Source organism: Scleropages formosus, chromosome 8 (genome assembly GCF_900964775.1).
Source record: "Scleropages formosus chromosome 8, fSclFor1.1, whole genome shotgun sequence".
In the NCBI taxonomy this organism is placed as follows: Eukaryota; Metazoa; Chordata; class Actinopteri; order Osteoglossiformes; family Osteoglossidae; genus Scleropages; species Scleropages formosus.
In genome coordinates, this window is record NC_041813.1 from 11754317 (window position 1) to 11781076 (window position 26760).

Genomic DNA, 26760 nt, shown 5'->3' on the forward strand with positions numbered 1-26760 from the left:
TTGAATGTAAAAAAATATAAGATGTCATACAGTATTGCATAGCAAGACTATATGAGAAGTGACATCAGATGAGGTTGCACAACTCTAGCATGTGGTGTGTTATCCTTGGTCTATTAATATAACAAACATAAAGAAACCCACAATGGTATGATTTATATGCTTCTTTGAGGAAGATAATAAGACAATAGTGCTGTACTGAAGAATGGACCCAGTGAATTCCTTTCTGCTAGAGGGATTTTTTAAATTTAATCCTGGAATAGAGATTTGCAAGTACATAGTGCCCTACATGCTCTTCCAGCCATCACACAATGCTGCAGCAAATGGCGTGTGATTTATTGATGGTGCTCTATATATTTATTGATGATACTGCCATATATTTATTGATGGTGTGGCATGCTGGGTAAATCCCTAAATCCCTAGCCTCAGATGTCATGTGTCTCTGAGGACAACTGAGAAAAAGGAGGTGTGTCTTGCTGGATGCAGCAGGGTGAGCACTATGGGCCTGGAGACATACCCTTACCCATCACCCAGCTGCTTCATGTCTGTCTGCGTGCTCGTCCTGCCCGGGTGGAATTACTGATGCAACCACTCTGGGCCACGGGCAGTTTGAAGGCCAGAGAGCCAGGAACGCCGTAGCCTTGTGCCCAGGAATTCGTCCCAGTTTGTTTTTTCAACCGTTGATCCACTTTGTTGTATGACACTGGCCTGGGTATAGGGCAAGATGTCACAAAGCAGGAGGGAGCGTGACTGAGCCCTGACTCTGCTCTCCTTTTTCCTTTGGTCCATCATCTCTGTTGCCCTTCTCCCTCATCCCATCCCCCATGAGCACTGGCTCCTTGGTCCTGTGCTCAGCAGTGCTGTTTTTGCCACGTGTGATCAATATGTATTTAGAGGCACTGTCCTGTGCTCAGAGCCGCCAGATGTTTCCACAAAACTGCAGCCAGGTCTGTGGTGATGGCTTGTTGCTTCATAGTGTGGCAAGGAGGCTGGCCTGCAAAGAAGCCCAGACAGGTGTTGACATAATGAGAAGACATGCATGCATCTGTTAGGAATGCTGCTTTGGGGTCCATGTTGTCAAGGAGGTCAGCAGTAGCAGCGCAGTTTGCCTTCTGAGTGTTTTGGTTTGGGGCTCATCTGTTTGTCACAATGCCGGACTGTGTATGGCCCTATGAGAGAAACAGGACTGACACACTTGCACATATGCACTCCATGTCTGCATGCCACAGTACTGATTTAGCACCAGTTGCGCTTCTGTCCGTCGTTGCAAAAACATTTATTTCATATCTTCTCATGTGGTGTTTGTTTCTTTGACATGAACAGTTTTGGGGCTCCCTGTTAATGTTTTGTGTTTGATTGTCCCCTGGACAGGTACATTGCACATTTCACATGTCCCATCAAATTTTGTACCTGTAAAATTTTGGATTGTGTTGGAATGACAAAAATGTTTACATTTGAAATATCTGTGTAAATGCTGAGGTGGCTGTGGTGTCAAGTGAAAGGAAACATCTTTACAGAAAGGCTCCAAATGAAAGAAGTGAAATTGTTCAGATGACACAATTAGTGACACATGCTTTCTTTATTATGACGATGGTCATCATTTTGTGTTGAATTTTTTGATATTGTACCTTAATTTACAGAATTTATTGCATTTGCAGAATTTAGAGACTTTCACTTATGTTTGGGGTGTTTCTGCTGCATTTAGAGCCTTTGCACAGTCTCAGGTGTATGTAGTTGTGTTACTCTTTCTGATGAAGTCTTAATCCCATATGAGTGATGTATAGTTACCGAATGTGTGTGTGGCCTCTTATGTAAGGACCTGCTGCAGGCGCTGCTAGTTGCGTAACCATTTAAGACGTGGGTTTGAAATGCACTAACAGGTCTACTGGCCACTGACGGTGGCTGATGGGGCAGGTAGTGAGACAGAGTGGCTGCGGCATCTTGGCTCACAAAAGATTCCGCTTTGGTGCCAGATGGAATCTCGGGTGCAAGAAGTGCTTGATTTAGTAGGAGGAAGGCTGTGTTTGGAGTCCCTGCTGGGCCACTGGCATTCTCCCCAGCTCCAGGTGGCCCGTTAAAAGTGGGATAGGAACCCGCTGTTCTGTCCATCTTGTGACTCATCTATCAGCTTCCTACTGCACATTTATTCATTTAGCTGATACTTTTCTCCAAAGCGACTTACAATGTTAAGCTAGCAATCTACTATTATTTACCAATTTATACAGTAGAGTTGGGTTTTTTTTTAAAATTTTTTTTATAATGGAACAATTCAGAGTAAGTACCTTGCTCATGGGTACTACAGCTGGAGGTGGAAACTGAACTGACATTTGCATTGAAAGGCAGCAGCTCTAACCACTATGTTATCATCTGCTCTAGTAGCTGTCTCTCTACCTGTGCTCATTCCTCATTTTCCCTGAGCCTGAAATTCTCTCATGCTGTGTGATTAGGTGTGTTTGAATGCTCCCTGCATTGAAGAATATTTCCACTGCAAGAATTAAATGCATGTGTCGTTTATTATAGTAAATCAGTTATTGGAGTTTTCACACTGGATCTTCAACTTACAAACATAACTGGGGCCAGAAGTGTATTGGTAACTTGATTTCTTTGTATGTCATAACCAATCAAAGCTTGAAGACATCCCTTCATTTATTATTATTATTATTATTATTATTATTTATAGAGCACTCTTCTCATGCAGTGACACAGAGCACTTTAACACAGGCATACAGGGAGATACAAACAAAGAACTAATGGCTACCATAATGAAGAACTTATTATGGAGCTATAAGTATACCTGCTGGCCACTGGGGGAAAGGAACAAAAACTCCCAACTGAAGGTTGAGGGAGAAAAAAAAAAAAAAAAAAACCTCTGGGGGTCCACGGCCAGTGGTTGCCCACCCCTCAAGGCATTCTAGAAAGTAACAATTTGTAAGCCAGTGTTTAACAAGTAATTATAATGTTGGTAAATGGCATCTTGGATCCCCAGCTCAGCATGGAATGTCTCGATAGTCATGGCAGATGGACATCATCCTCTGTCAGCACGGGATTCGTCTGTCACTGCTGGCTGGCCTCCTCAGGTCTTATGTAGCGAGGTAGTGCTCGATGAGAAGATGGGACAGAGTTAGTAATCTGTTACCTAAGTAAATTTAAATTTATTGACTGATTAGGTTTTGTAAAATCCTCAGATAAAACTATAATTAAAAACTTAGTAAGCCTTTATTCATTTCATTTTCATCATTCGCTTGTTCTATACGTGATTACTGTGTTCCCAAGCCTATCCTGAAAATGCTGGGCAAGAGGCAGGGAACACTGAACTGGACACTGATGAGTTTTATTGGCAACTGCATGCTGGAGGTGGAAATGCAGGTGAGAAATGCTCTGCAAAAACACACACACACACATTTTCAGAACCGCTTCTCCCATACGGGGTCGCGGGGAACCGGAGCCTACCCGGCAACACAGGGCGTAAGGCCGGAGGGGGAGGGGACACACCCAGGACGGGACGCCAGTCCGTCGCAAGGCACCCCAAGCGGGACTCGAACCCCAGACCCACTGAAGAGCAGGACCGTGGTCCAACCCACTGCGCCCCCGGCTCTCCGCAAAAACAAATTTTACAAATGAATATGAATAAAAATAATTATGTTAAATAAAAGGATGAATGGAATTTGTGTGTTTGAAAATGTCTAACTTTAATGTTTGTTACATGAGGACTCTGTGTGGATTTGTGTGGCAAGTGTACTGCATTTGACATTTCTTCTTTGTATTGCTATTTTGGACCGAGAAAAGTTGCGGTGTATATTTAATATTCCAGCATGCCATAGAGCTACACTGGGAGAAGATCGTTGGTGCTGATTCAGAGTCCCAGACTCGCTGTGAAAGTACATCCCAGAGAGTTTTGGAGAAACCATGTCCCTGGTTCGAAGCAGACCAACTGATGCACTCACTGTGAAGAATGCAGTGTTTCATTTCAGACCACTGGAAACCTTGCATCCTTGGCGTTCACCCACTCGCGCCTGACCTCTGAGGCACATGGTGGGCCGCTGTGACTGTGCTGTGGGAACCCTCACTCTCTGTGTTTTGTGTTGCTGCTATTTTTGCTTGCGTTGGTGTACCCTGCGGTTACATAATTGGCGGAAGTGTCATGCTCTTCTTCCTGGGAATGATAGGGCATGCAGAATGCAGAGATCTCATTGCCATGGAAACATCCTCACTGTACAGATTTGCCACTGCCACCTGCGTGTTTGCGTGTATATATATTTTTTTTTTGTGGTTTGTTCGTTTACATGCGTAAATGTTTGCACGGTGGCTGCGCTATGCTCTGAGAAGCAGCCTTGTCTCACTAGCTGGTTGGTAGGTGCACAAATACCCCTGTTTATTTGGTCAGCATGGTGAACATTGAGGTTTGTGGTTTTGTGTCACCCCCCAGAACAGTGATAATGATGAAGGGATATATTCCTGTCCTGCTGGATGTTTCTATGGAGAACTGTTACATTTAAATGACTCTGTTCTTCATGCTCATGTCAGCCATGCAGCAGTCACTTCAGTTCAGATGTATTGCTTCTACCTGCCTCCACCATCACATGTTTCTTTGCAGCCCCCTGCCTGTTCAGAGTGTTCAAACCACCATGTGTGCTCATAGATAGATGAGTCACCTGCACTCCTGCTTGATTGCATGAGCACTAAGTCTCCATACGTTTTACCTTGTTGGGGAGGACCGATAAGCCCATTTTCACACTGGACTGTGGGATAATTTCTTTCTTTAGGAATCTTTCGGATGCAGAGGGAAGGAGAGGAAGGCATAACTTTGTAGACTGTGAATGTTGTGTGTTCACATGGCAGCACAGTGACATGCCTTAGGTGGACTGGTGACTCTAAACTGCCCATAGTATCTTTGTCTGTATGTGTGTCTAATGTTACTTTGTTGTATAAAAATGTGAAGGGCTGTAGGAAGTTTAGTGTAACATGTGTAACACTGAGTCACCCCAGGTTAAGGTATCAGCTAAATATTAGTTAATAATCATTGTACACCTCCTTGGAGAAAAGTGTCTGCTAAACGAATAAATTTAAATGTCATGCAATTTGTGGGATTGCAGCTTCATATGCATCATATTAACTCTTATACTGATTCTTTCAGCTGGGCAGATTGAGGGGTGTTCCTCTGAAAACATGCTCTCTTTGTTTTTTAAGCAGCAGCAGCACTGGGTCACAACAACATAGAAACAAACAACGACACAGAACAATTGTGAATACATCCACGTCTATACTGTTAAAGAAGGGCAACAGATTGCAGTATTTCAAAGTGTGATCATATACCACTGTCCAAAAGGTCCACTGTCCCAAAAGGTGTCCTGGGTAGTTATGAGTTATCATGCTGGTCAAATATTAATATCTTGTAGCAGAAAACAATTCATCCAGTGGGTCGTCCAAATACTTCTTACAGTGAAAGTTTCTCTTAAAAACTGCAAGAAAAAAGTACACTTGTCTAGTGAGTAAGAGTAATCTAATCAGCCTGTGTTCTGTATATTTCTCGAAAGAAAAGGCAATAGTGGTAAGAATACATTAATTAATTTTGCAGATGTTTTTCTCTAAAGCGACTTCCGGTGAAAACTATGCAATGTTATCAGCATTATTCACCCTTGACTTACAATGAGTCACTCATCCACAAAGATTGATGCATATGATGGAAAGAAACAAACTACTTAAGAATCACACGTCTGCAACTATGTCTCTCTTTCTCCTAATGTAATCCACAAATAGTATTTTCTCTGAAATGCATGTCGGTTTGGAGAAAAGCATCTGCTAAATGAATAAATGTAAATGTAAACATACCAGTGAAACACACTTTCTATCTGTCACTCATATGCACTATGGGTAATTTTTTTAGTCATCAATCTATCTGAACAGCATATCTTTGAACTGTGGGAGGAAACCCACACAGAGGGGATTGAACTCATGTTACTGTGCCACCGTGCCGCCTATATAATAATAATAATAATAATAATAATGCATTCCTCAAACTAAGCTGCTCCCTTACTGGTTGCTCATCCTGGTCCTCTCCAAAACACACCATATATAGCATACATGTTTACAGTATGAATAAGAATTGTTAACACAAGCTTTCCTTTCCAAGGTCAGGGGTTGTCTCTATAAACAGATACTTTATTTATTTTACTTTTTTACTTTACTTCTTTTCCTTAACTACTTGTTTATGTTACTTTCTTTCTCATGTTTCTTATTTTGCTTGCTTTACTTTTCAGACTTAAACCACTTTATTTACTTATATTAATTACTTAATTTACTTACTTATATTGGCTGCCCTCCTTTCCTCAGAGGAGAAGCTGCAGCTGACCTGCCCCATTCCCAGAAGAACATCCTGGGGTTCCTTTTGAGGTCATGTTGGCTGCCCTCGGTCTATGCTAATGTCCTTTGCTCCAGATTCTGCAGGTTGGCCAGCTGCCAAACCTGTCAAGGGTGCAGCAAGGTAGGGGATGTCCATTTGGGACAAGTTATGATGAATTGCTGCATGATCTAAATAGCAGTTCATATCACCAAGTTGGAGCTATGTGCATTGAATCTGTAGAACTCAGTGATGCAGGAATGTGGTTTAAAACTGATCCAAGAACCTGAGTGTGCTTCATTGTAGGCATTTGTTTCAGAAAGCTGGAACTCCGGGATGGAGCACATTCATAGTCACTACAAGGGTCACATGAGTTAACCAGTGATCTGTAATGGTTTAGTACACAAGCGCATTGCTGGTGACCGTCAGTTGTGTAATGATTATATCTATAACCGTTTGCATTCATCTACAGACATCATTCACCCATGGATTCATTGTGTAAGCTGTTTCATCAACATTCACAGCATGGAGTTATTCTTGCACAGCGATAAGATGTAAATCTGATGACTTTGAGCTAGACAATAAATTAACCTATTCTGTTTTTTGCTGGTGTTATGGAAAGTTAATAATGAAAAGTCCTATCAAGTGGTCTGGGGGGTTCCCGTTCTTGTCCTCTACCTCTCTCAACAGGTGTCCTGCAGTTCTTGGTACAGGGTTGTGTGCTCTTCTCGATCTATACCTCCTCCCTTGCCCCTTCATTGCCTCCCATGGACTCAAATACCACTGCTATACTGATGATACCCAGCTCTTCCCCTCCTTTCCACCTGGAGCATCAGACATTTACGCGTGCATTGCTGCTTGCCTGTTGGACATCTCTGCATGGATGTCTGATCACCTCCTTCAACTTACACTCTCCAAAACAGAGATCCTACACCTCCCAGTTGGCCTGTCTTCCTGTCATAATATTTCTATCGAACTGGACAACTCACTCATTTTGCCTACCTCCTTAGCTAAGATTGTGGAAGAGATGATTGACTCAAGTCTATCTTTCTCTCAGCACATTGAAGCCACAACCTGGACTTGCAGATACATCCTGCATAACAGCCGCAGGATCTGTCCTTACCTCACAACCGACTCTGTGCAACTACTTGTCCAGGCCATGGTGACATCCTGTCTGGACAACTGCAACTCTCTCCTGTGTGACCTTCCTGCTACTCCCATCATACCTCTACAGCTCATACAGAACGCTGCTGCCTGAGTTGTTTGACTTGCCAAAGCGTTCACATGTATCTCCTGTATAGAAGTGTGTGTGTGTGTGTGTGTGTGTGTGTGTGTGTGTGTGTGTGTGTGTATTCACAAGGAGCTAGTACCAGCACTTCATAAAATGGTATATAATGCAGAATCTTGCCCCTTGCTGTAATGAGAAGTTTCTCAGCTTTTGTTAATTCTGTCTGTAATCAGTTTTTTTTCAGGGCAGCAGTAAAATGACATAGTTGTAGATATTTATTGAAGTTTGTATATACACACACACACACACACACACACACACACACACACACACACACACACACACACACACACACAGAGAGACAGAGAGAGGCTGAAACTGCTTGTCCCAAGCATGGTCGTGACGAACCGGAGCCTAACGTGGCAACATAGGGCACAAGGCTGTATTCAGTAGGCTGACATTATTTCTTAGAAGGCTGAAGCTCACCAGTGATTGAACTATCCAACACCCCTTTAGACAACCATTTCTGGAGTCAAAATTAGGCAAATAGGTGGGAGTAGATCTGTGAGAGAGTGAGATAGGGGATCGTAATGATCAACCAGAAACCCAGGTGTCTCTTAACATCTTTACATACAAGAAGGGCATCAAATAAGAGCCTGCTATGAGCTGCTTTTGGATCTAAAGGTTGCAGGTTTGATTCCCACCTCTGCCTGTAGTACCATTGAGCAAGGTACTTGCCTTAAAATTGATCTAGTCAAATTACCTAGCTGTATAAATGGGTAAATAATTGTAAATTCCTCAATGTTATAAGTTGCTTTGGAGAAATGCATCACCTAAAGGTAGACTATGCCTATTTTTCATAAAGATGGTCTCTTAGAATGAAAGACAAAGGTCTTAACAGTCTTGGGTGGCATGAACCAGACTCCATACCCACCCAGAGAGACTCTGGTCTAACCTGGAACCAATTAATAATTAGTTTAATCTGTGGAGCCCAACAGTAAAATCTCATATTTGGTACATAAGATTCATCCTTTTGGTTGATAAAGTTTGGATTCTGGGCCTTTAATTGTTCAAGATTAACCTAAAGATCAAGGTGTCTAATTTAAAAAAAAAAAAAAATGTTTGGTAAGTAACAGGGTCGATTCTGGGATGGGTATAACAACCAAGGTAAAATATTAATTCGTGCAGTGTTAATTCTACAAAACATTGAAATAAGCGAAGAAGTCCAAGAGGTCAAGTCCTGTTTATCCTTCTTAATTAGTGGCAAGTAATCTGTGTCGGGGGCAGCAGTAGCACAGCGGGCTTGGTCGGGCCCACCCTATGGTGGCCCTGGGGCTCAAGCCCTGCTTGGGATGCCTTGCGATGGACTGGCATCCCACTTGGGTGTGTCCCCTCAGCCCTGTGCCCTATGTTGCTGGGCTAGGTTCTGGCTCACTGCAACCCTGCTTAAGACAAGCAGTTGCAGGCATTGTGTATGTGTGAGTTTGCGCTTAGAAGGCAACAGATGAAGTAACAAAGATACCTTGGTATCTAAAACAGGAGTTTGCCAGTTTAAAGGGGAATCACACACATAGTCTGAAACTGCTTGTCCCACATGGGGTTGCAGCAAACTGGAGCCTAACACAGGATGCAGGACTGGAGGGGGAAGGGACACACTCAGGATGGGATGCCAGTCCATCAGAAGGCACCCTAAGCAGGACTCAAACCCAAGACCAACAGGAAAGGAGGCACAGGCCAAACCTGCTGCACCACCATGCCACTTCACCGCCCCCTCAGAGTAGAATCACCAGGTAGAATTAAGAGGGGCATGACTAGGGATTATTTCATAACCTGAAATTGTACCGTAGTGGGATGTCACTTCTAGTACTGCTGGGACTAATGTGTCTGGGTAACTCTGGTGTAACAATACATCATCAGCATATACAGAAATGTGATGGTCCTTTTCATCTACCCTTGCACCAAATATGTCTTGTTTGCTCCTAATAGAGGGGGTGTGGTGGTGCAGTGGTGCAGTGGGTTGGACCGGGTCCTGCTCTTCAGTGGGTCTGGGGTTCAAGTCCCGCTTGGGGTGCCTTGTGACAAACTGGTGTCCTGTCCTGGGTGTGTCCCATCCAGCCTTATGCCCTGAGTTGCCGGGTTAGGCTCCAGTTCCCCGTGACCCCATATGGGACAAGCGGCTCAGAAAGTGTGTGTGTGTTTGTTCTTAATAGCTTTTGCCAAAGTTTCAATCATAAGTATGAGTAGTCTGGGGGAGAGGGGCAGCCTTGGCAACAATCTCTTCCAACTGAGAAACTCTCTGACAGAAAACCATTTATAATGAAAAGTATTATCTCTATCTTGTTCTTTAATCTTCTGCCTTCATTCATTCAATTACTACTTTTCCGATGCAGGGTAGAGGTGGCCTGGAGTCTACCCTACATACATTAGATGTGAGACACAGTTCATGGTACACTGAAAATAGACATTTTAATAATTTAGCTAATAGATTTTTATTATATATAAAAAAATAATGTTTGCAAAAACATTTTCACACTGCTGCCCTGTAAAGCATGGGGATACTGTGTGTAGTTCACTGTGCAGTGTTACAAAAAATATTTGATGGTTAGATGATCTTTGAGCGATTAAGATTTTATGAGTGCTAGTTTAAGCGTCGTAGCTATTATAACTCATTTACATTTATTTATTTAAAAGACACTTTTCTCCAAAGTGACTTCCAGTGAACTCTATGTAGTGTTATCAGCCCACAGACCTTATAATGCTAGATACACTACTTACAATGGGTCAGTCATCCATGCATCAGTGGAACATAGTTTCTCTGTCTCTCACTCACTATGGGTGATCTTGAACAGCATGTCTTTGGACTGTGGGAGGAAACTGGAGTACCCGCAGATATAGGAAGAACATGCAAACTCCACACAGACTGAGCAAGGATCCAACCCACATCCTCTCACACCACACAAGTGCTGTGAGACAGCAGCACTACTCACTGTGCCACCTGTAAATGTGATAGTTGTAATATATACCATCCATTTCTGCACGTCTTTGGGCTGTGGGAGGAAACCCATACAAACGTAAGGAGAAAATGCAAACTCCACAACGACTGAATGAGGATAGAACCCACATTCTCTTGCACCATCCAAGCATTGTTAGACAGCATCACTGCTTACTGTACCACATTATGTGATTGTGGTGTGCAGTGCTGTGAAAGTGAGGGACAGTATCCCCTTCCCCCATTATTTAAGCCTTCTTGTGCAGTACAAGCAAACCAAAGAGCATATGTCCCTGCCAGAGAGAATCCATGTGTCATGTCATTCACTGTAATCCCTCACTAATTGCTGTTTTTGTAAATTGCACAAATACAAGAATATATCAGACGTACACTGAGTCTACATTATACATTTATTTATTAGTTTATCTATGTTAGGACTTGAAGAACCCAATTTCATATCTCACACCTACTGTAGTATGGTTGATCCAGATACTTATCGTGAACTGATAGAGTACAAATTAACTGGTATATTACATTTATTACATCACATTGTTAAACCATTAAGTAGTATAACACTATAAGTAACCTTATAGAATAATATTATTTATATGAATAATAATGACTGCTGTTCCAGCTATGATGTCATATTGATTTTGATAGTTGTTATTGGTTTGGAGAGTGGAGATTGTCATTATGACAGGACATTGTTGTTTCCAAGTTGTCTTACACTTAGAATACTTAACTTTCCGAACATATGATTTGCTTTCTGTGTTTCATTTCAGTGTTCCCATGAATGTTTACTTGATTTTTACCAAGTTGTGTTCAATTCAGTTCAATTCAGTTTTTTTTTTATAGAGTGTTCTTCTCACGCAGTGACACAGAGCGCTTGAATGACTGTTCTGAACTAGTAACTAGGGAAGGGAGTTGTGCTGTCAGGAATCTCCTATATGAAACTGAGCACTTAAGTGTGGCTGTATTGCCTGTTGTGTCTTTGCCAGATTTGTACAAAGTATATTTGACAGGTATGCAAGTATACAGTATATGATAAGTATATATGACAGGCTAAAGTGCCTCTGTACTCAGTTTGTAAGCCTGTTACATGGAAAAAAGGTTATTTATTTCAAAAAGAGGGGGTGTGGTGATGCAGTGGTTTTGGCTGGATCCCACTCTCTGATGGGTCTGGAGTTTGAGTCCTGCTTGGGGTGCCCTGTGATGGACTGGCATCCTGTCCTGGGTGTCCCCCCCCCAACCTTGCGTCCTGTGTTGCCGGGTTAGGCTCCAGCTTGCTGCGACCCCGCTTGGGATGAGGGGTTTCAGCCTCTGTGTGTGTGTGTGTGTGTGTGTGTGTGTGTGTGTGTGTGTGTGTGTGTGTGTGTGTGTGTGTCTTTTGGCCCGGTTTCACTATGCTGCTATATTTGCTGTTTGTCACCATTTTTAAGACTACCAAATACTGAATAAAAGTGAATTTTGTTTGGAATAAAACTGTATAATGGGGGTACTGTAGCGCAGTGGGTTAGGCCGGGACCTGCTCTGTGGTGGGTCTGGGGTTCGAGTCCCACTTGGGGTGCCTTGCGATGGACTGGCATTCTGTCCTGAGTGTGTTCCCTCCCCCTTCAGCCTTCTGCCCTGATTTGCCGGGTTAGGCTCTGGCTTCCCGTATGGGACAAGTGGTTCAGAAAATATGTGTGTGTGTGTGTGTGTGTGTGTGTGTGTGTGTGTGTGTGTGTGTAAAAATGTATATAATTGTTAAAAGTACTTGTAACTGATGACACTTGAAGTAAATTTAAGCATTAACTTTGTTTGATTAGGAGCTATAGGCCTATGGCAAAAGTGGAATCTTAATGGTCAAATGTGTATGAATTACTGTATAATGCACACTTCAGAGGCTGATAAGACTCTGCTTCATGGGGAAAAAACCTTGTCGTGCCTTGTTGGGCATGGAACATAGGATAGGTAGGAAAGGTCTGTGATTATCTTACCTGACCACTTTCTGGTCCTGGACTTGTGGAGGTCTTGCAGTTTTGGCAGCTCACAGCCAACCACATGATGCAATGTGGTCTGGTATTGTCCTGTGTGGTGGTTTTGCCAAACCAGCCAGTTATGGAAGAGCTGAGGACAGACTTAGTGAGGTGAGTCTCATAGCCATATTAGAGTCTTGACTCGCCAGCATGTGTCACCCTCAGTCTGTCCTGTCTTTCTTACCAAATCTGTATGTACATACTACATATACTTTTTCAGTGGCACAGGGCTATTTATTTACAGTAGTACAGGTGGTCCTTGATTTACGATGGTTCAACTTCTGACTTTTTCGACTTTACAATGGTGAGGGGGCAGTAGACATTCAGTAGAAACCACAATTGGAATTTTAATTTTTCTCCCAGGCAAGCGATACGCGGAACGATACTCTCTCACGATGCTGGACAGCGACAGCGATCCGCATCTCTCATTCTGCCGCGCAGAAGTGTGTATTAGGTGTATTTAATGCATTTTCGACTTAAGATATTTTCGACTTATGATGGGTTTCAGGGCATGTAACCCCAACGTAAATTGGGGGCCACCTGTATAGTAATATCCAAATGACAAAAGTCTCAAAGACTTTTGGGAGTTTGTGTCTTTACCTAGACAATGGAGCTGCAACATCATCATAGAGGACATGTACATAAAGAATTCAGCACTTTCCAGGTGGCTTGCAGTGTTTCTGATAGCTTTGAGGATTGATGATGGCTAGTTATGAAAGGCCTCTGGGCTCACAGGCTCTGGTGTATGAATCATTCATAGACTTGTTCCTGATACATAAAATTGCTGCTGTCCCACCCCCGCATGTTGTTTAATCCATGGTCGGAATAGCAGTCTACCACCTGGCACTGAGGTGGAGAACACTGAAAAGAAACATTGTGAGGATGTTTTATTTTTGCAGGATGCTGTCAGAATGTCAGTCAAAGATCAAGATATTAAGTTATTGAACGTTGTGACTTGGCTGACTGCCTCAGCCTCTTTGGTCTCTTTGCTGGCTTTAATCCCATTCACATGATTTTATTCCTTTAACACAGAGTATTCATTCTTTTATGACATCATGACTTGTATAACTGACCTTAGGGGGATGTGGTGGTGCAGCAGGTTTGACCGGGTCTTTCTTGCCGGTGGGCCTGGGGTTCGAGTCCCACTTGGGGTGCCTTATGATGGACTGGTGTCCTGTCCTGAGTGTGTCCCCTCCCCCACCAGCTCTGCACCCTGTGTTGCCAGGTTAGGCTCTGGTTTGCTGCGACCCCACTCGGGACAGCCAGTTTCTGAGAGTTTGTGTGTGTAAATGGCCTGAGGGATGTTCTGACATCAGGTTGGTTAGCCTGAAGGAAAAGGATTCGCAGTCAAGCACTCAATTTAATTTGCCAGCAGTGTGTATCTCCTCTGTTGAATACATTTTCTCATGCACATTTGTGTGTTCAGCCTATTATTTGTATTTTGTGATTTTGCTTCAGCAGCACCTTGGAAGGCTCATGTGCACCTGTTTCTGCTCCATGATAGCTTGTTAAATAGGTGTATGGTCAATGTGGCACAGTTGGTGTTGACCATACATCTGCTCAACAAGCTCACATGGAGTTGAGGCTGATTATTTTATGTGACGGTGCAATGTTCACTAAGCCTGTATGCTGGAAGTGCTGCATGGGAAGTTCTCAAGTAGGTTTATCTCCGTGAATCTGGTCCATTCGGTTTTGTAACAGTAACTGCAATCAGTCTTTAAAGAATGTGTGTCACTTGGGGTAAAACATATTTTATGATGGTGTTCATTTACATTTATTCATTTAGCTGAGGCTTTTCTCCAAAGTGACATACATCTGAAAAAAATACAAAGAGTGCATTGCATCAGCAGGAGAGATTTGGATGCAAACACATGATTCTAGAGTACAGTCAGTTTTGCATTTACATTTATTCAATTTCTCACATTCCACCATATGAAACAGTATACATCACACAAGTAGCTGCGTAAAAGCTTTTCCATTATTATAACATTCACATGTTTATCATGCATTTACTAGATCAGAGGGGGGGTGCGGTGGCGCAGTGGGTTGGACCACGGTCCTGCTGTCCGGTGGGTCTAGGGTTCGAGTCCCGCTTGGGGTGCCTTGCGACGGACTGGCGTCCCGTCCTAGGTGTGTCCCCTCCCCCTCCGGCCTTACACCCTGTGTTGCCGGGTAGGCTCCGGTTCCCCGTGACCCCGTATGGGACGAGCGGTTCTGAAAATGTGTGTGTGTGTGTACTAGATCAGAGGAGAAGTGAGTCCAAAACAGCTGAGTTTTGAGACCCATCTTAAACGGTGGCACAGTGGCACAGCAAGTAGTGCTGCTGTTTCACAGTGTCTGTGTGGTGTTAGAGGAGGTGTGTTTGATCCCCGCTCAGTCTGTGTGGAGTTTGCTTGTTCTCTTCTTGCCTGCGTGGGTTTGCTCCCACAGTCCAAAGACATGTGTTCGGGTTCATCCATACTGTGTGAGTAATACAGAGAGTGTGTTCCACTCATGTATGGTTGAGTAACCCAGTGTAAGTAGTGTACAGTACTAGCAGTGTAAGTCACGTTGGCGAATAAGGTGTGGGCTGATAGCACTACATAGAGTTCATTGGAAGTCACTTTGGAGATAAGCATCTGCTAAATGAATACATGTAGAAAGAAGTTCAGCGATTCTCAGTGAGAGAGGGAGGTTATTCCACCATATTGGATCCAGAACCAAAAACTTTTGTACTTTTGATTTTGAACCTCTTGCATGGGACCACCAAGTGGGCTGAGGTGGAAGAGCATAGCTATCTGGTTGGGTGTACTGGGTGATCAAGTCTTGTAGATTTTGAGGAGCAGATCTCTTGGTGTTTGTGTAGGGCGTAACCAGTCTTGAATTTCATCTGGGCAGCGATAGGAAGCCAGTGCAAGGAGACAAGGAAGAGGATAAGTGGGATGACTTTGGCTGGTCAAACACTGCATGTCCAGAAGCATTTTGTATCAGCTGGTGAGTCCTGCCTGCTGGAGCAGTCCTGCCTGGACTACTGCAATTCTCTCTTGTTTGGCCTCCTGGACTCCAGGCAGAATATCACCATGGCCTGGATCAGGAGTCTCACTTAGGTGATTGTGGGATAAGGGCAGATCTTGCAGATGTTATACAGGATGATGTACGGTATCTAGAGGACTGAGTTATGGCTTCAATATGTTGAGAGACAGACTTGTTTCAATCATTACTCCCAGGCTCTTAGTTGACAAAGTAGGCAGGTTCAATATTTACAGGGTTATGAGTGCTCCAGAAAGTGGCACAGCAGCATAGTCATAGCACGGTGACATTGCGGGTAAAGCCAGTACCACACAGTTCCTTTCTCAATTCACCACCAGTTCAAGTCCCACCCAGCATGTGTAGAGTTTGCATGCTCTTTCTATATTCTCAACCCAAAAACATGTGCAGGAGGTGGGAATGGTAAGCCACTTCTATACCCTCCTTTAACACGAAAACCACGAGTGGTCACCATGAGTCAAATTCACCTTGACTTAACTCTAACCCCCTTCCCTTATTCTTCCAGAAACTAGTATAACATTTACTGTGTAATAGTTTTTAATTGCTTTGTTTACAGGATCAGCTAAGCTTCTGTTATAGCAGACCTGGGCATTTTACGGCCCCTGGGCCACATCTGGCCCTTTGGCTATCCCTGTCTGGCCCGCGAGAGATCAATCGGAAATTAGAAATCAAATGTTAGTAAGTGTACGCCATGCACAGAATACAACCGCATTGCTTTTATTTTGAAAGTGATAGCTATTTTTTTTCAATTTACATATGTGTGTGCGTGCCATAACAAAAAGGATCGAGGACATTGGTCGTGGGAAATCTGAAGCTTCAGCTGCAAAACAAAGTGGACAATTTTGACTATTTCTCCTTGGCTTTGATTGATGAGAGCTGCGATGTCCGCAACACAGCCCAGTTACTTGTCTCTGTATGTGGGATAACGATGGAAAGTTTAACGTTACGGAGGAGCTGGCAGCAATGCGGTCATTGAAAGGGACGACGACAGGCAGGATAAACTTTAAGTGACTGAAATTAACCCAGAAACTGGTATTTTTGCATTGTGTTATATCAGGGGGTGTTGTAAGTCAGTGTAAAAATTAACCATGTTATTGATGTTGTAACTAAAATAGTTAGATTCATCAGAGCATGAGCATTGAATCAGAGATAGTTTGTTGCACTTTTCTTTATCCCCCTGCAGTGTGAATAATACACCCAGCGATGTTCAGCTCAAACTCATTGACCTGCAGTCTCATACACTACTGGCAGAGCACTTTTAGTCAGTATCACTGCTGGATTTTTACTCTTCTCTCAAAGAGGAGAACTTTCCACACATGAGGAGGCATGCTCAGAAGATGTTTGTTCTCTTTGGATCTACCTACATATGTGAACAAACATTCTCAGTGATGAAGTTTAACAAATCCAGATACAGATCCTCTCTCCCTCATGATTACCTGTCAGCTGTCCTTTGCATATCCACCTCAGACATTCAACCAGACTTCAGTGCACTTGTTCAAACCCAAGACAGACTGGATTTTTCTCACTGAACATGAAAAAAGAACCAAAAAAAACATCAAAAGCACTTATTGCTTTTTGTATAAAGTTAATTAATTGTTGGTCTTTAATACTGCAAAACATACACACTTTCAGAATTGTTTTTGTGAAGGTTAAAAATATGTTATGTTAAAAATAAAATGAAATAGTGGTGTAATGATTGGCTTTTCTACTATTTTTTACTGCTCTATTTGGCCTATTCCACATTTTCATACCCTTATCGTAACATGTATTCTTACGCATAGCAGCTAATCAAAACCATACAATTTACTGCTTTTTATGAAGCAATGAAATTAGTATTGATCAGAATTAGTTCAGCCTATTGGTTTGGCCCTCCACAACAGTCCCTGTTTCTCATGTGGCCCCTTGGGAAAATGAATTGCCCACCCCTGTATTATAGTCATTATTATTTATAGTTATAGTAATCATAAAAACTATTGTCCAGGCTCAGCCACTGGTTTCAAGGAGTTTTTGCAGTCACCGTCAGAGGCTTGTCTTGTGTAATACATGGGGAAAGGGGTGGTCTGGTTCTAAATGCATTTCTTCTACCACATGTTTTCAGAGGCTTGTCTTGCATAATAGATGGGGAAAGGGATGGTCTGTTGTAATCTGCATTTCTTCTTCCACAGCTTTTCAGGGAAGTCCGAATAATGAAGATTTTAAATCATCCAAACATAGGTAAGTGTGGTTGATTCTGTTGATGTTTTAGATGTTGTCCAACTGTCTCTTTTTGCTGTTTCCTCACTGATGTGATATAATTGCATCGATATTCGGTGGTATTTTGTTACAGTTGAAAATACATTGTCCTCCTTGCTTGTTGAGACAGACATGAGTCCCATGATACTCTTCTGTGGTAGTAATTTCTTGGGGGAACTTGAGAATATCTAATCAATGTACCTGTTGACATGAGAGAATCAAAGCTCAAATGTAAAATAAAGGCTTCCCTCGTTTAAAGGAGGTACCTTTTAGAAAAATTTGGACTTACCAGCAAATGTAATTTGTACAGTAAAATCTGCCTAAAAAGTTGTCGGGTTACACTTAAGAGAAATGCCTTATAAAAACAGAAGTATCATTTCTGTTTGGAGATATGAAGCACCACACAAGACAAGCCTCATGCTGGGCTTGTGCCTACATACTAGCATTTCTCTTAAATCTTGTCACAGCTTATCATCTGTAATAACTATGAGATCTACATTTACATTTATATTTATTTAGCAGAGACTTTTCTCCAAAGCAACTTCCAATGAACTCTATGTAGTGTTATCAGTCCACACACTTTATTCACCAAGGTGATTTGCGCTGCTAGGTACACTACTTACAATGGGTGACTCATCCATACATGTAAAGTAAAATGTTGAAAAAGCAAAGGAATGCCTTAGTTTAAAAAAACAAATACTGTTTGTCCATCGTTATAGATGAAGACCTCGAGATCTCTGTTGATGGGCTGACTGTCGTATGTGTGTACGAAAATGACTGAGTAAACTGATTCGGGCGTGGAACGTCCTGTCAGACATCATGCAGACATGTCACGACACTGTTGATAATGTGTGAGCAGCTTTGGACTTTCGTAGCTCACGTTTTCTTTGAGCCTCAGCAGTTCACCTCACCTCAACAGTTTGGTAACCTTTGTCAATGAGGCTGCATCATGCTGGACAGTTCAGTGCGAAGGTTTCCAAGGTGGTGGTGTTGATCACAAGCGACTTCAGGGAGGCCTTCAACATGTCCTTGAACCACTTCTTCTGCCCTCTATGGGAGTACTTTCCCTGAGTGAGTTCTCCATAAAGGAGCTGCTTGGGGATGTGATCGTGTAACATTCTGAAAATGTGCCCTGCCCACCTGGTCTGGGCTGTCATTAGAAATGTGTGAATTGATGGCAGACTGGCTCTAGAAAGAACTTAAGTGTCTGGCACTTTGTCCTGCCACCTGATTTTCAGAAGCTTGCACAAACAGGACATGTGGAAGTGATTGAGCTGTCGTGCATGCTTCCGGTAGTCAGTCCACATCTCGCAGGTGTACAACAGAGTTTGAATCACCACTGCTTGGTAGACCTTCAGCTTTGTTGGTAGGCTGATCCCTTAACGTTCACAGATGTTGGAGCGCAATCTGCTGAAGGCAGAACTGGCTTTAGAAATTCTGCAGTTTACTTCCGTATTGATGGCCATTGCTCTGGAAAGGGTACTGCCCAGGTACATGAAGTGGTCCAGTGCCTGCAATCTTAGTCCATTTACAATGATGGAGGGTTCTGTGTACAGAGAGTGGAGTGCTGGCTGGTGCATGACCTCAGTCTTCTTAGTGTTAAATGGTGAAATCAAAGTTGTTGTATGCAGATGAAAACATGACCATGCTGGCTTGCATTTCTGGCTCTGTTCTTGCATTCAGAGCACAGTCATCAGCAAAGAGAAAGTCTCACAGCACAGTTTCCTTCACCTTGGTGACAACTTGCGGTCACCTCAAATTGAAGAATTTCCCATTATTTCTGTACTTCAGCCCTACTCCTTTTTCACTGTGCTGGAAGGCATCAGTCAGCATGGCTGAGAACATCATGCTGAACAAGGTGGGTGCTAGAACACATCCTTGCTTGCTGTTGGTGATTGGAAAGGTCTCAGATGCTTCACCGTCATCCAGGACACAAGCCATCATACCGTCGTGAAATTGCCGTACTGTCAGCATGAATCGGTCTGGACAGTGAAATTTTGCCATGATTCTCCATAGGCCTTGGTGACTGACAAAGTCAAAGATTTTCGTGAGGTCTACAAATACTACTAATACCTTCACATGATGGCGCCGCGGATGGCCGCCTCGGTGTGGAGCTCCACAGTTGTTTTACTGTTTTTGTTAGTTTGCCCTGTCTTTAGTTATACTCCGACAATCAGTTTTACCAGGGAAGAACTGCTGAACATTCGGCAGTACACACCACCCAACATTTTACCGGTTTTCGACTATTCTGACGTTTTGCTGGACATTGTAGTCGGAGGTGCAGCGGCGCTACTCAAGCGCTCCAAGACGCGCAAGCGCGGAAAGCGAGCCGGCGCGCTTGTCAAGCTCCGAAAGCGCGGCTTTAGAACAGCGCTGCCTAGTATCCATCTGGCAAACCTCCGCTCCTTACCCAACAAAATCGACGAACTTTTCCTCCTGTCCCAAAGAAACAAGGACTTTTTAAACTCTGCTGCTCTGTGCTTCACGGAAACCTGGCTGAATGAAGCCATCCTGGACAGTGCGCTACATCTGCCGGGCTTCCAGCTGTTCAGAGCGGATCGCGACGCGGAATCAGCGGGGAAATCACGTGGCGGTGGGACATGCTTCTACATCAACGAAAGGTGGTGTACAGTTGTAACAGCGTTGAAGAAGATGTGCTGTCCCGACCTAGAAGCGCTCTTCATCAACTGCAAGCCTTTCTACTCGCCGCGGGAGTTTTCCTCGTTCATCCTCGTAAGTGTTTACATTCCACCGCAAGCGTGTGTGAACGCAGCGCTGCAACAGCTGGGCGACCAGATCACTGACACAGAGCAACAACACCCGGACTCTGTTATAATCATTCTCGGGGACTTTAATAAAGCAAATCTCTCCCGTGAACTGCCAAAATACAGACAGCATATTACATGTCCCACCAGAGACAGTAATATTTTGGACCACTGCTACACCACAGTAAAGGATGCATATCACTCTGTTCCACGGGCAGCTTTGGGGCTCTCTGATCACTGCCTGGTTCATCTTATACCGACCTACAGGCAGAAACTGAAATCAGCTAAACCTGTAATAAGGACTGTTAAAAGATGGACTGGGGAAGCAGAGCAGGACTTACAAGCCTGCTTCGAGTGCACTGATTGGAGTGTTTTTGAGGCTGCTGCTAGCGATCTAGATGAGCTCACAGACTCTGTAACATCATATGTCAGTTTCTGTGAGGATATGTGCATCCCTACCAGGACTCGTTTGACATACAACAATGACAAACCGTGGTTCACTGCAAAACTCAGACAGCTTCGTCAGGCCAAAGAAGACGCCTACAAGAACGGGGACAGAGTCTTGTATAAACAGGCCAAAAATACACTGGCAAAAGAGATCAGAGTGGCTAAGAGAAACTACTCTGAAAAGCTGAAGAAACAGTTTTCAGCCAACGATCCTGCGTCGGTGTGGAAAGGCATGAAAGACATCACAAATTACAAGACACCACCCCCCGGCACCGTGTCAACTCAACAACTAGCCGACGATTTGAATGAGTTTTATTGCAGGTTTGATAAACCCTGTCTCACACCCCACACCCATTCAGACCCTCTCTCCACGAATCAATTAACACCTCCAGTAACCCCCACCTTCCCCTCTCCTGCACCTTTGATCTGCGAAGAGGAGGTGCGTCGGGTTTTCGTCAAACAGAAGACAAGGAAAGCACCAGGCCCAGACGGCGTCTCACCGGCCTGCCTAAAAACCTGTGCTGACCAGCTGGCCCCTATCTTCACAAAGATCTTCAACAGATCACTGGAGATGTGCGAAGTTCCTTCCTGCTTCAAACGCTCCACCATCATCCCATCCCAAAGAAACCCAAAATCACAGGACTTAATGACTACAGACCTGTCGCCCTAACGTCTGTGGTCATGAAGTCACTTGAAAAACTCGTGTTGGACTACCTGAAAGACATCACTGGACCCTTGCTGGACCCCCTGCAGTTTGCTTACCGAGCAAACAGGTCTGTGGATGATGCAGTCAACATGGGACTGCACTACATTCTGCAACATCTGGACAAACCAGGGACTTATGCGAGAATCCTGTTTGTGGACTTCAGCTCAGCCTTCAACACCATCATCCCACACCTCCTCCTGTCCAAATTAACCCAACTCTCTGTGCCCACCTCCATCTGTCAGTGGATCACCAACTTTCTGACAGACAGGCAGCAGATAGTGAGGCTGGGAAGATTCTCATCCAATACTCGCACAACCAGTACTGGCGCCCCCCAGGGATGTGTGCTCTCCCCACTGCTCTTCTCCCTGTACACCAACGACTGCACCGCAAAAGACCCCTCTGTCAAACTCCTGAAGTTTGCAGGCGACACCACACTCATCGGCCTCATCCGGGATGGCGACGAGTCTGCTTACAGACAGGAGGTCCAAGAGCTGGCTGTCTGGTGCAGTCATAACAACCTGGAGCTGAACACGCTCAAAACAGTGGAGATGATCGTAGACTTCAGGAGAAACACCTCAGCATTATCCCCACTCACCATCATGAACAGCACTGTGGCAACAGTGGAGTCATTCAGGTTCCTGGGCACCACCATCTCACAGGACCTGAAGTGGGAGCCCCACATAGACTCCATTGTGAAGAAGGCCCAGCAGAGGTTGTACTTCCTTCGTCAGCTGAGGAAGTTCAACCTGCCACAGGAGCTACTGCTGCAATTCTACTCTGCAGTCATTGAGTCCATCCTCTGCACCTCTATAACTGTCTGGTTCGGCTCAGCTACGAAATCAGACATCAGAAGACTGCAGCGGATAGTTCGGACTGCTGGAAGAATCATCGGCACATCTCCCCCAGCTCTCCAAGAACTGCACTCGTCCAGAGTCAGTAAAAGGGCGAGCAAAATCATTCTAGACCCCTCACATCCAGGCCACTTCCTCTTCGAACCCTTGCCATCTGGCCGGCGCTACAGAGCACTGTGCACCAGGACAGCCAGGCATAAGAAAAGTTTCTTTCCTCAGGCCATCTACCTCATGAACACCTAAATCTCTCCCCTAGAGAGTAAACCGTGCAATACATAATGCTATTTATATTTATATTTTCAACTATTTATCACATTTCTCTTACTCACACTCCCTTGCATTTGTATCTAGTGACTATTTTTGTATATTCGGTACTTTATATTTTTAAATATTTTTTATCCCTTGCTCACATACTCTATCTTTTCACCTGTCTTGTCACTGTCATTCTGTCTGTGCTGTGGTAGTTCCTGTCACCAAGACAAATTCCTTGTATGTATCAACATACTTGGCAATAAAGCTCGTTCTGATTCTGATTCTGATTCTGAAAAGTTGTGTAGAGTTCAGGATTTTGCTCTCAGCACTTCTATAGCTGGTGCGCAGTGAAGATCATGTCAATGGTTCCACATTCCTTGCAGAAGCCACACTGTGTTTCTGGCAGTAAGCCATGCTCCAGGTGAGTAATGAGATGGTTCAGCAGGACTCTTGCAAGGACTTTCCCTGCTGTGGAGAGCAGCGAGATCCCACGGTGATTGTCGTGCATCTGGCAATTGGCTTTCCTCTTATAGAGGTGTACAATGGACGTGTCTCTAAGTTCCTGTGGGATGGATCCTTGCTTCCAGAAGGACTGGAACAGCTCGGTGAGTTTCTGTAGCAGCATAGGACCATTGGCTTTGTAGACCTCTGCTGGTATGGCATCTGACCCTGGGGCTTTGCTGCTTGACAGCTGACTGATGACCTTCTTCACTTTGCCCTCGCCTAGTGACGCATCCCTGGAGTCATTTCCGGCAACCTGGGTCATCTTGTTGATGGCCTCATTGCTGATGAATGAGGGATGGTTGAGAATGGCTTTGAAATCTTCAGCCCATCTCTGGAGGATCTGTGTCTTCTCTGTAATGAAAGTAGTGCTATCTGAGCTCAGGATGGGAGATCTCCGAGAAGACTGTGTTGAGGGCTTCATAAAACTGCTTGGAGTCATTTCTGTCTGCGCACACATGAATTTCATCAGCCACAAGTCCTGCATTTTGTGCAGTTTGTTCTGTACTTTTCTGTGAGTGCTGATGAAGGTGGCCTTCTTTGCAGTTGAGGATGGGTTGTTCTGATGGGCACAATGCAGATGGTGCTTCTCAGCAAGTAAGACCTTGACTTCTGTATCATTTTCGTCAAACCAGTCTTGCTGCTTGTGTGAGGACGGCCCTAATGCCTTTGATGCAGTTGTATGGACAGCATTGCAGAATTGCTCCTAGTCTTTCTTAGAATCGTCCTCAAAACGGAAATCACTAAGCTTGTTAAAAAAAAAAAAAGTAATAAAATTAAAATCTTATTATTTTTTCGCTTACCCGGTGGGTGGCTCTCGATTCTGGCGTCAGTTGCCCAGCGCATGCCGGGTGAGACTCGCTCCGGGGACAGTGGCAGGTGGGGAGTTTGACTGGGGCAGTACACCTGTCAAACGGTCACGCAGGTGTCCTAAAGCGAGCTCAGAGAGGACAGAAACCTCCCAGGGAGCAGAAGGTCAAAAGCTTGCTTGATCTTGATTTTCAGCATGAGTACAGACCATGAAAGTGGGGCTTCACGATCTTTCTCGTTTTTTGGGTTTCAAGCAGGAGGTGTCAGAAAAGTTCCCACAGGGATAACTGGCTTGTGGCAGTCAAAATTTCATAGCGACGTCGCTTTTTGATCATACGATGTCTGCTCTTCATATCATTGTGAAGCAGAATTTCATTAATAGGGAACGTGAGCTGGGTTTAGACCGTTGTGAGACAGGTTAGCTTTACCCTGCTGAAGATGTGTTACTGCAGTAGTAATCCTGCTCAGTACGAGAGGAACCGCAGGTTCAGACATTTGGCGTATGTTATTAGCTGAGGAGACAACTGTGCAACGCTGCCATCTGTGGAATTATGACTAAACGCCTCTAAGTCAGAATCCCGCCTAGACACAGCGATACCATAGTACTGGAGATCCATGGCTGTGCACGGATATCCGGCCCCACCTCACAGGGGCAGGTGTCACGGCGCCTCTCGTGACCGGACTGGGGCACAGACAGACGAGCACTGCCTCTCTCCTGACGACGTACCAATGTTCATGTGGAACTCGGTGCTAAAACCTTCGCAGACTACCTGATTCTGTCTTATTGCTGACATACTCAAAAAAGTAGGCATACAACACAACATACATCTATTTCAAATATGGCCAGTAAAGCTGACATCACCAAAGGAAAAGCTGCCTAGGTGTCTAGCTATCCTTGAATCACCCTTTCCCTTCAGATAGCAGATTGCAGACATCTTACTTAAGGACCTTCAGTGACATGGATTTTCACACGTCACAACGTGCAGCCCTGTCTAAATGCAAGCCCTGGCTTGTGACATGATGAGAGTTTTTCTGAAAAACACTGCTTCAGTGAGTGAAACACAGAAGGGTCAGAAGATTGGTTTGTATCTGGATTTTAATTGAGAAAAGACTCCCTCTTCTGTGTCTCCAAATGAGGACTCATTCTCAGCTGGCCTGCCTGGATGGTTAAAGATTAAAAAAATAGTGAAGAAAAAACAGCTAGCCAGAATAGAAGTAGGCAAGCATGAAGTGAATGGCAGCATTTTCTTGGCCACTTAGTCCTTCTCGGGTTGCGGTGGAAATAGGCAACGCAGAAAAGCCTGGACATCCCTGTCCCTCGCAACTTCCTCCAGCTCAATGCGGGGATCCCCAGCCGTTCCCGTTCCCAGGCCAACTGGGAGATATAATCTCTCCAGTGGTTCCTGGGCTGACCTCGGGGTCTCGTCCCTGTGGGCCGTGCTTGCTATACCTCCAAAAAGAGGCGCCCAGGGGACATCCTTACCAGATGCCCAAACCACCTCAACTGGCTCCTCTTAATGCGAAGGACTAACGGCTTTACTCTGAGTCGCTCCCGGATAGCCCAACTCTTCACCCTGTCACGGAGAGTGAGTCCTACCACCCACAGAGACCGAATGGCCCGCAGTAGCAGCCCTGGCACGCCATACTCCTGAAACACCTCCCACAGAATTTCTCGGGGAACATGGTCATAGCCCTTCTCCAAGTCCACAAAACATGTAGATTGGACTAGCGAAATCGCATGTCCCCTGAATTATCTGTGAGATGGTAAAAAGCTGGTCCACTATTCCACAGCCAGGGCGTAACTTGCATTGTTCCTCTTCAATTAGAGGCTCAGCTATTGGTTGGAACCTTCTTTCCAGCACCCTGGAATAAACTTTCCCTAGGAGGCTGAGAAGTGTGATACCCCAATAGCTGGCACACCCTCTCCGGTCCTCTTTCTTAAGGACTGGGGCCACCACCCCAGTTTGCCAATCCATAGGCACTGTCCCCGTGGTCCATGCAACATTGCAGAAGCGTGTCAGCCATGATAGCTCTACAACATCCAGAGCCTTAAGCAGTTCCGGGCGAATCTCATCCACCCCCAGTGCTTAGCCACTGTGACGCTTTCCAACTACCTCAGTGATTTCCACCAGGGAAATGGACTGTAATACCCCGGAAGCCTCTGGCCCTGACTCCTGTAAGGGAGGCATATCTCTCGGGTTTAGGAGTTCCTCAAAGTCCTCTTTCCACCTCCCGACAATGTCCACATTTGAAGTCAGTGTTTCTTCACCTTTGCTGAGCGCAGCTTGAGTGAAGCTCCTCCGACCCCTCCTGAGCCGCCGGATGGTTCTCCAGAACCTCTTTGAAGCCGACCGAAAGTCATCTTCCATAGCCTCTCCAAACTTCTCCCATGCTTTGGATTCTGCTTCTGCAACCATAGCAGCTGCCACCTTTTTTGCCTGTCAGTTACCTATCTGCTGAGTCAGGAGTCCCCAGAGCCAACCAGGCCCTAACAGCCCCATTCTTCAGTTTGATGGCTTCCCTCACCAGCAGAGTCCACCAGTGGGTTCTTGGGTTGCCTCCGTGACTGGCACCAACAAGCTTTTGGCCACAGCTGCACC

General features: G+C 44.6%; 1 protein-coding gene across 5 annotated transcripts in view; it reads left to right on the plus strand.

Moving 5' to 3' along the window:
• The window catches only part of LOC108918065 (MAP/microtubule affinity-regulating kinase 3-like), a 78702-nt gene that overhangs the window by 6870 nt on the left and 45072 nt on the right, over window positions 1–26760 (plus strand). For all 5 annotated transcript variants that reach the window (XM_018724974.1, XM_018724975.1, XM_018724978.1 and 2 more), the window contains exon 4: window positions 17762–17810. In XM_018724974.1, coding sequence (XP_018580490.1) covers window positions 17762–17810 — 49 coding nt within the window. The remainder of the gene's footprint in view (window positions 1–17761; window positions 17811–26760) is intronic.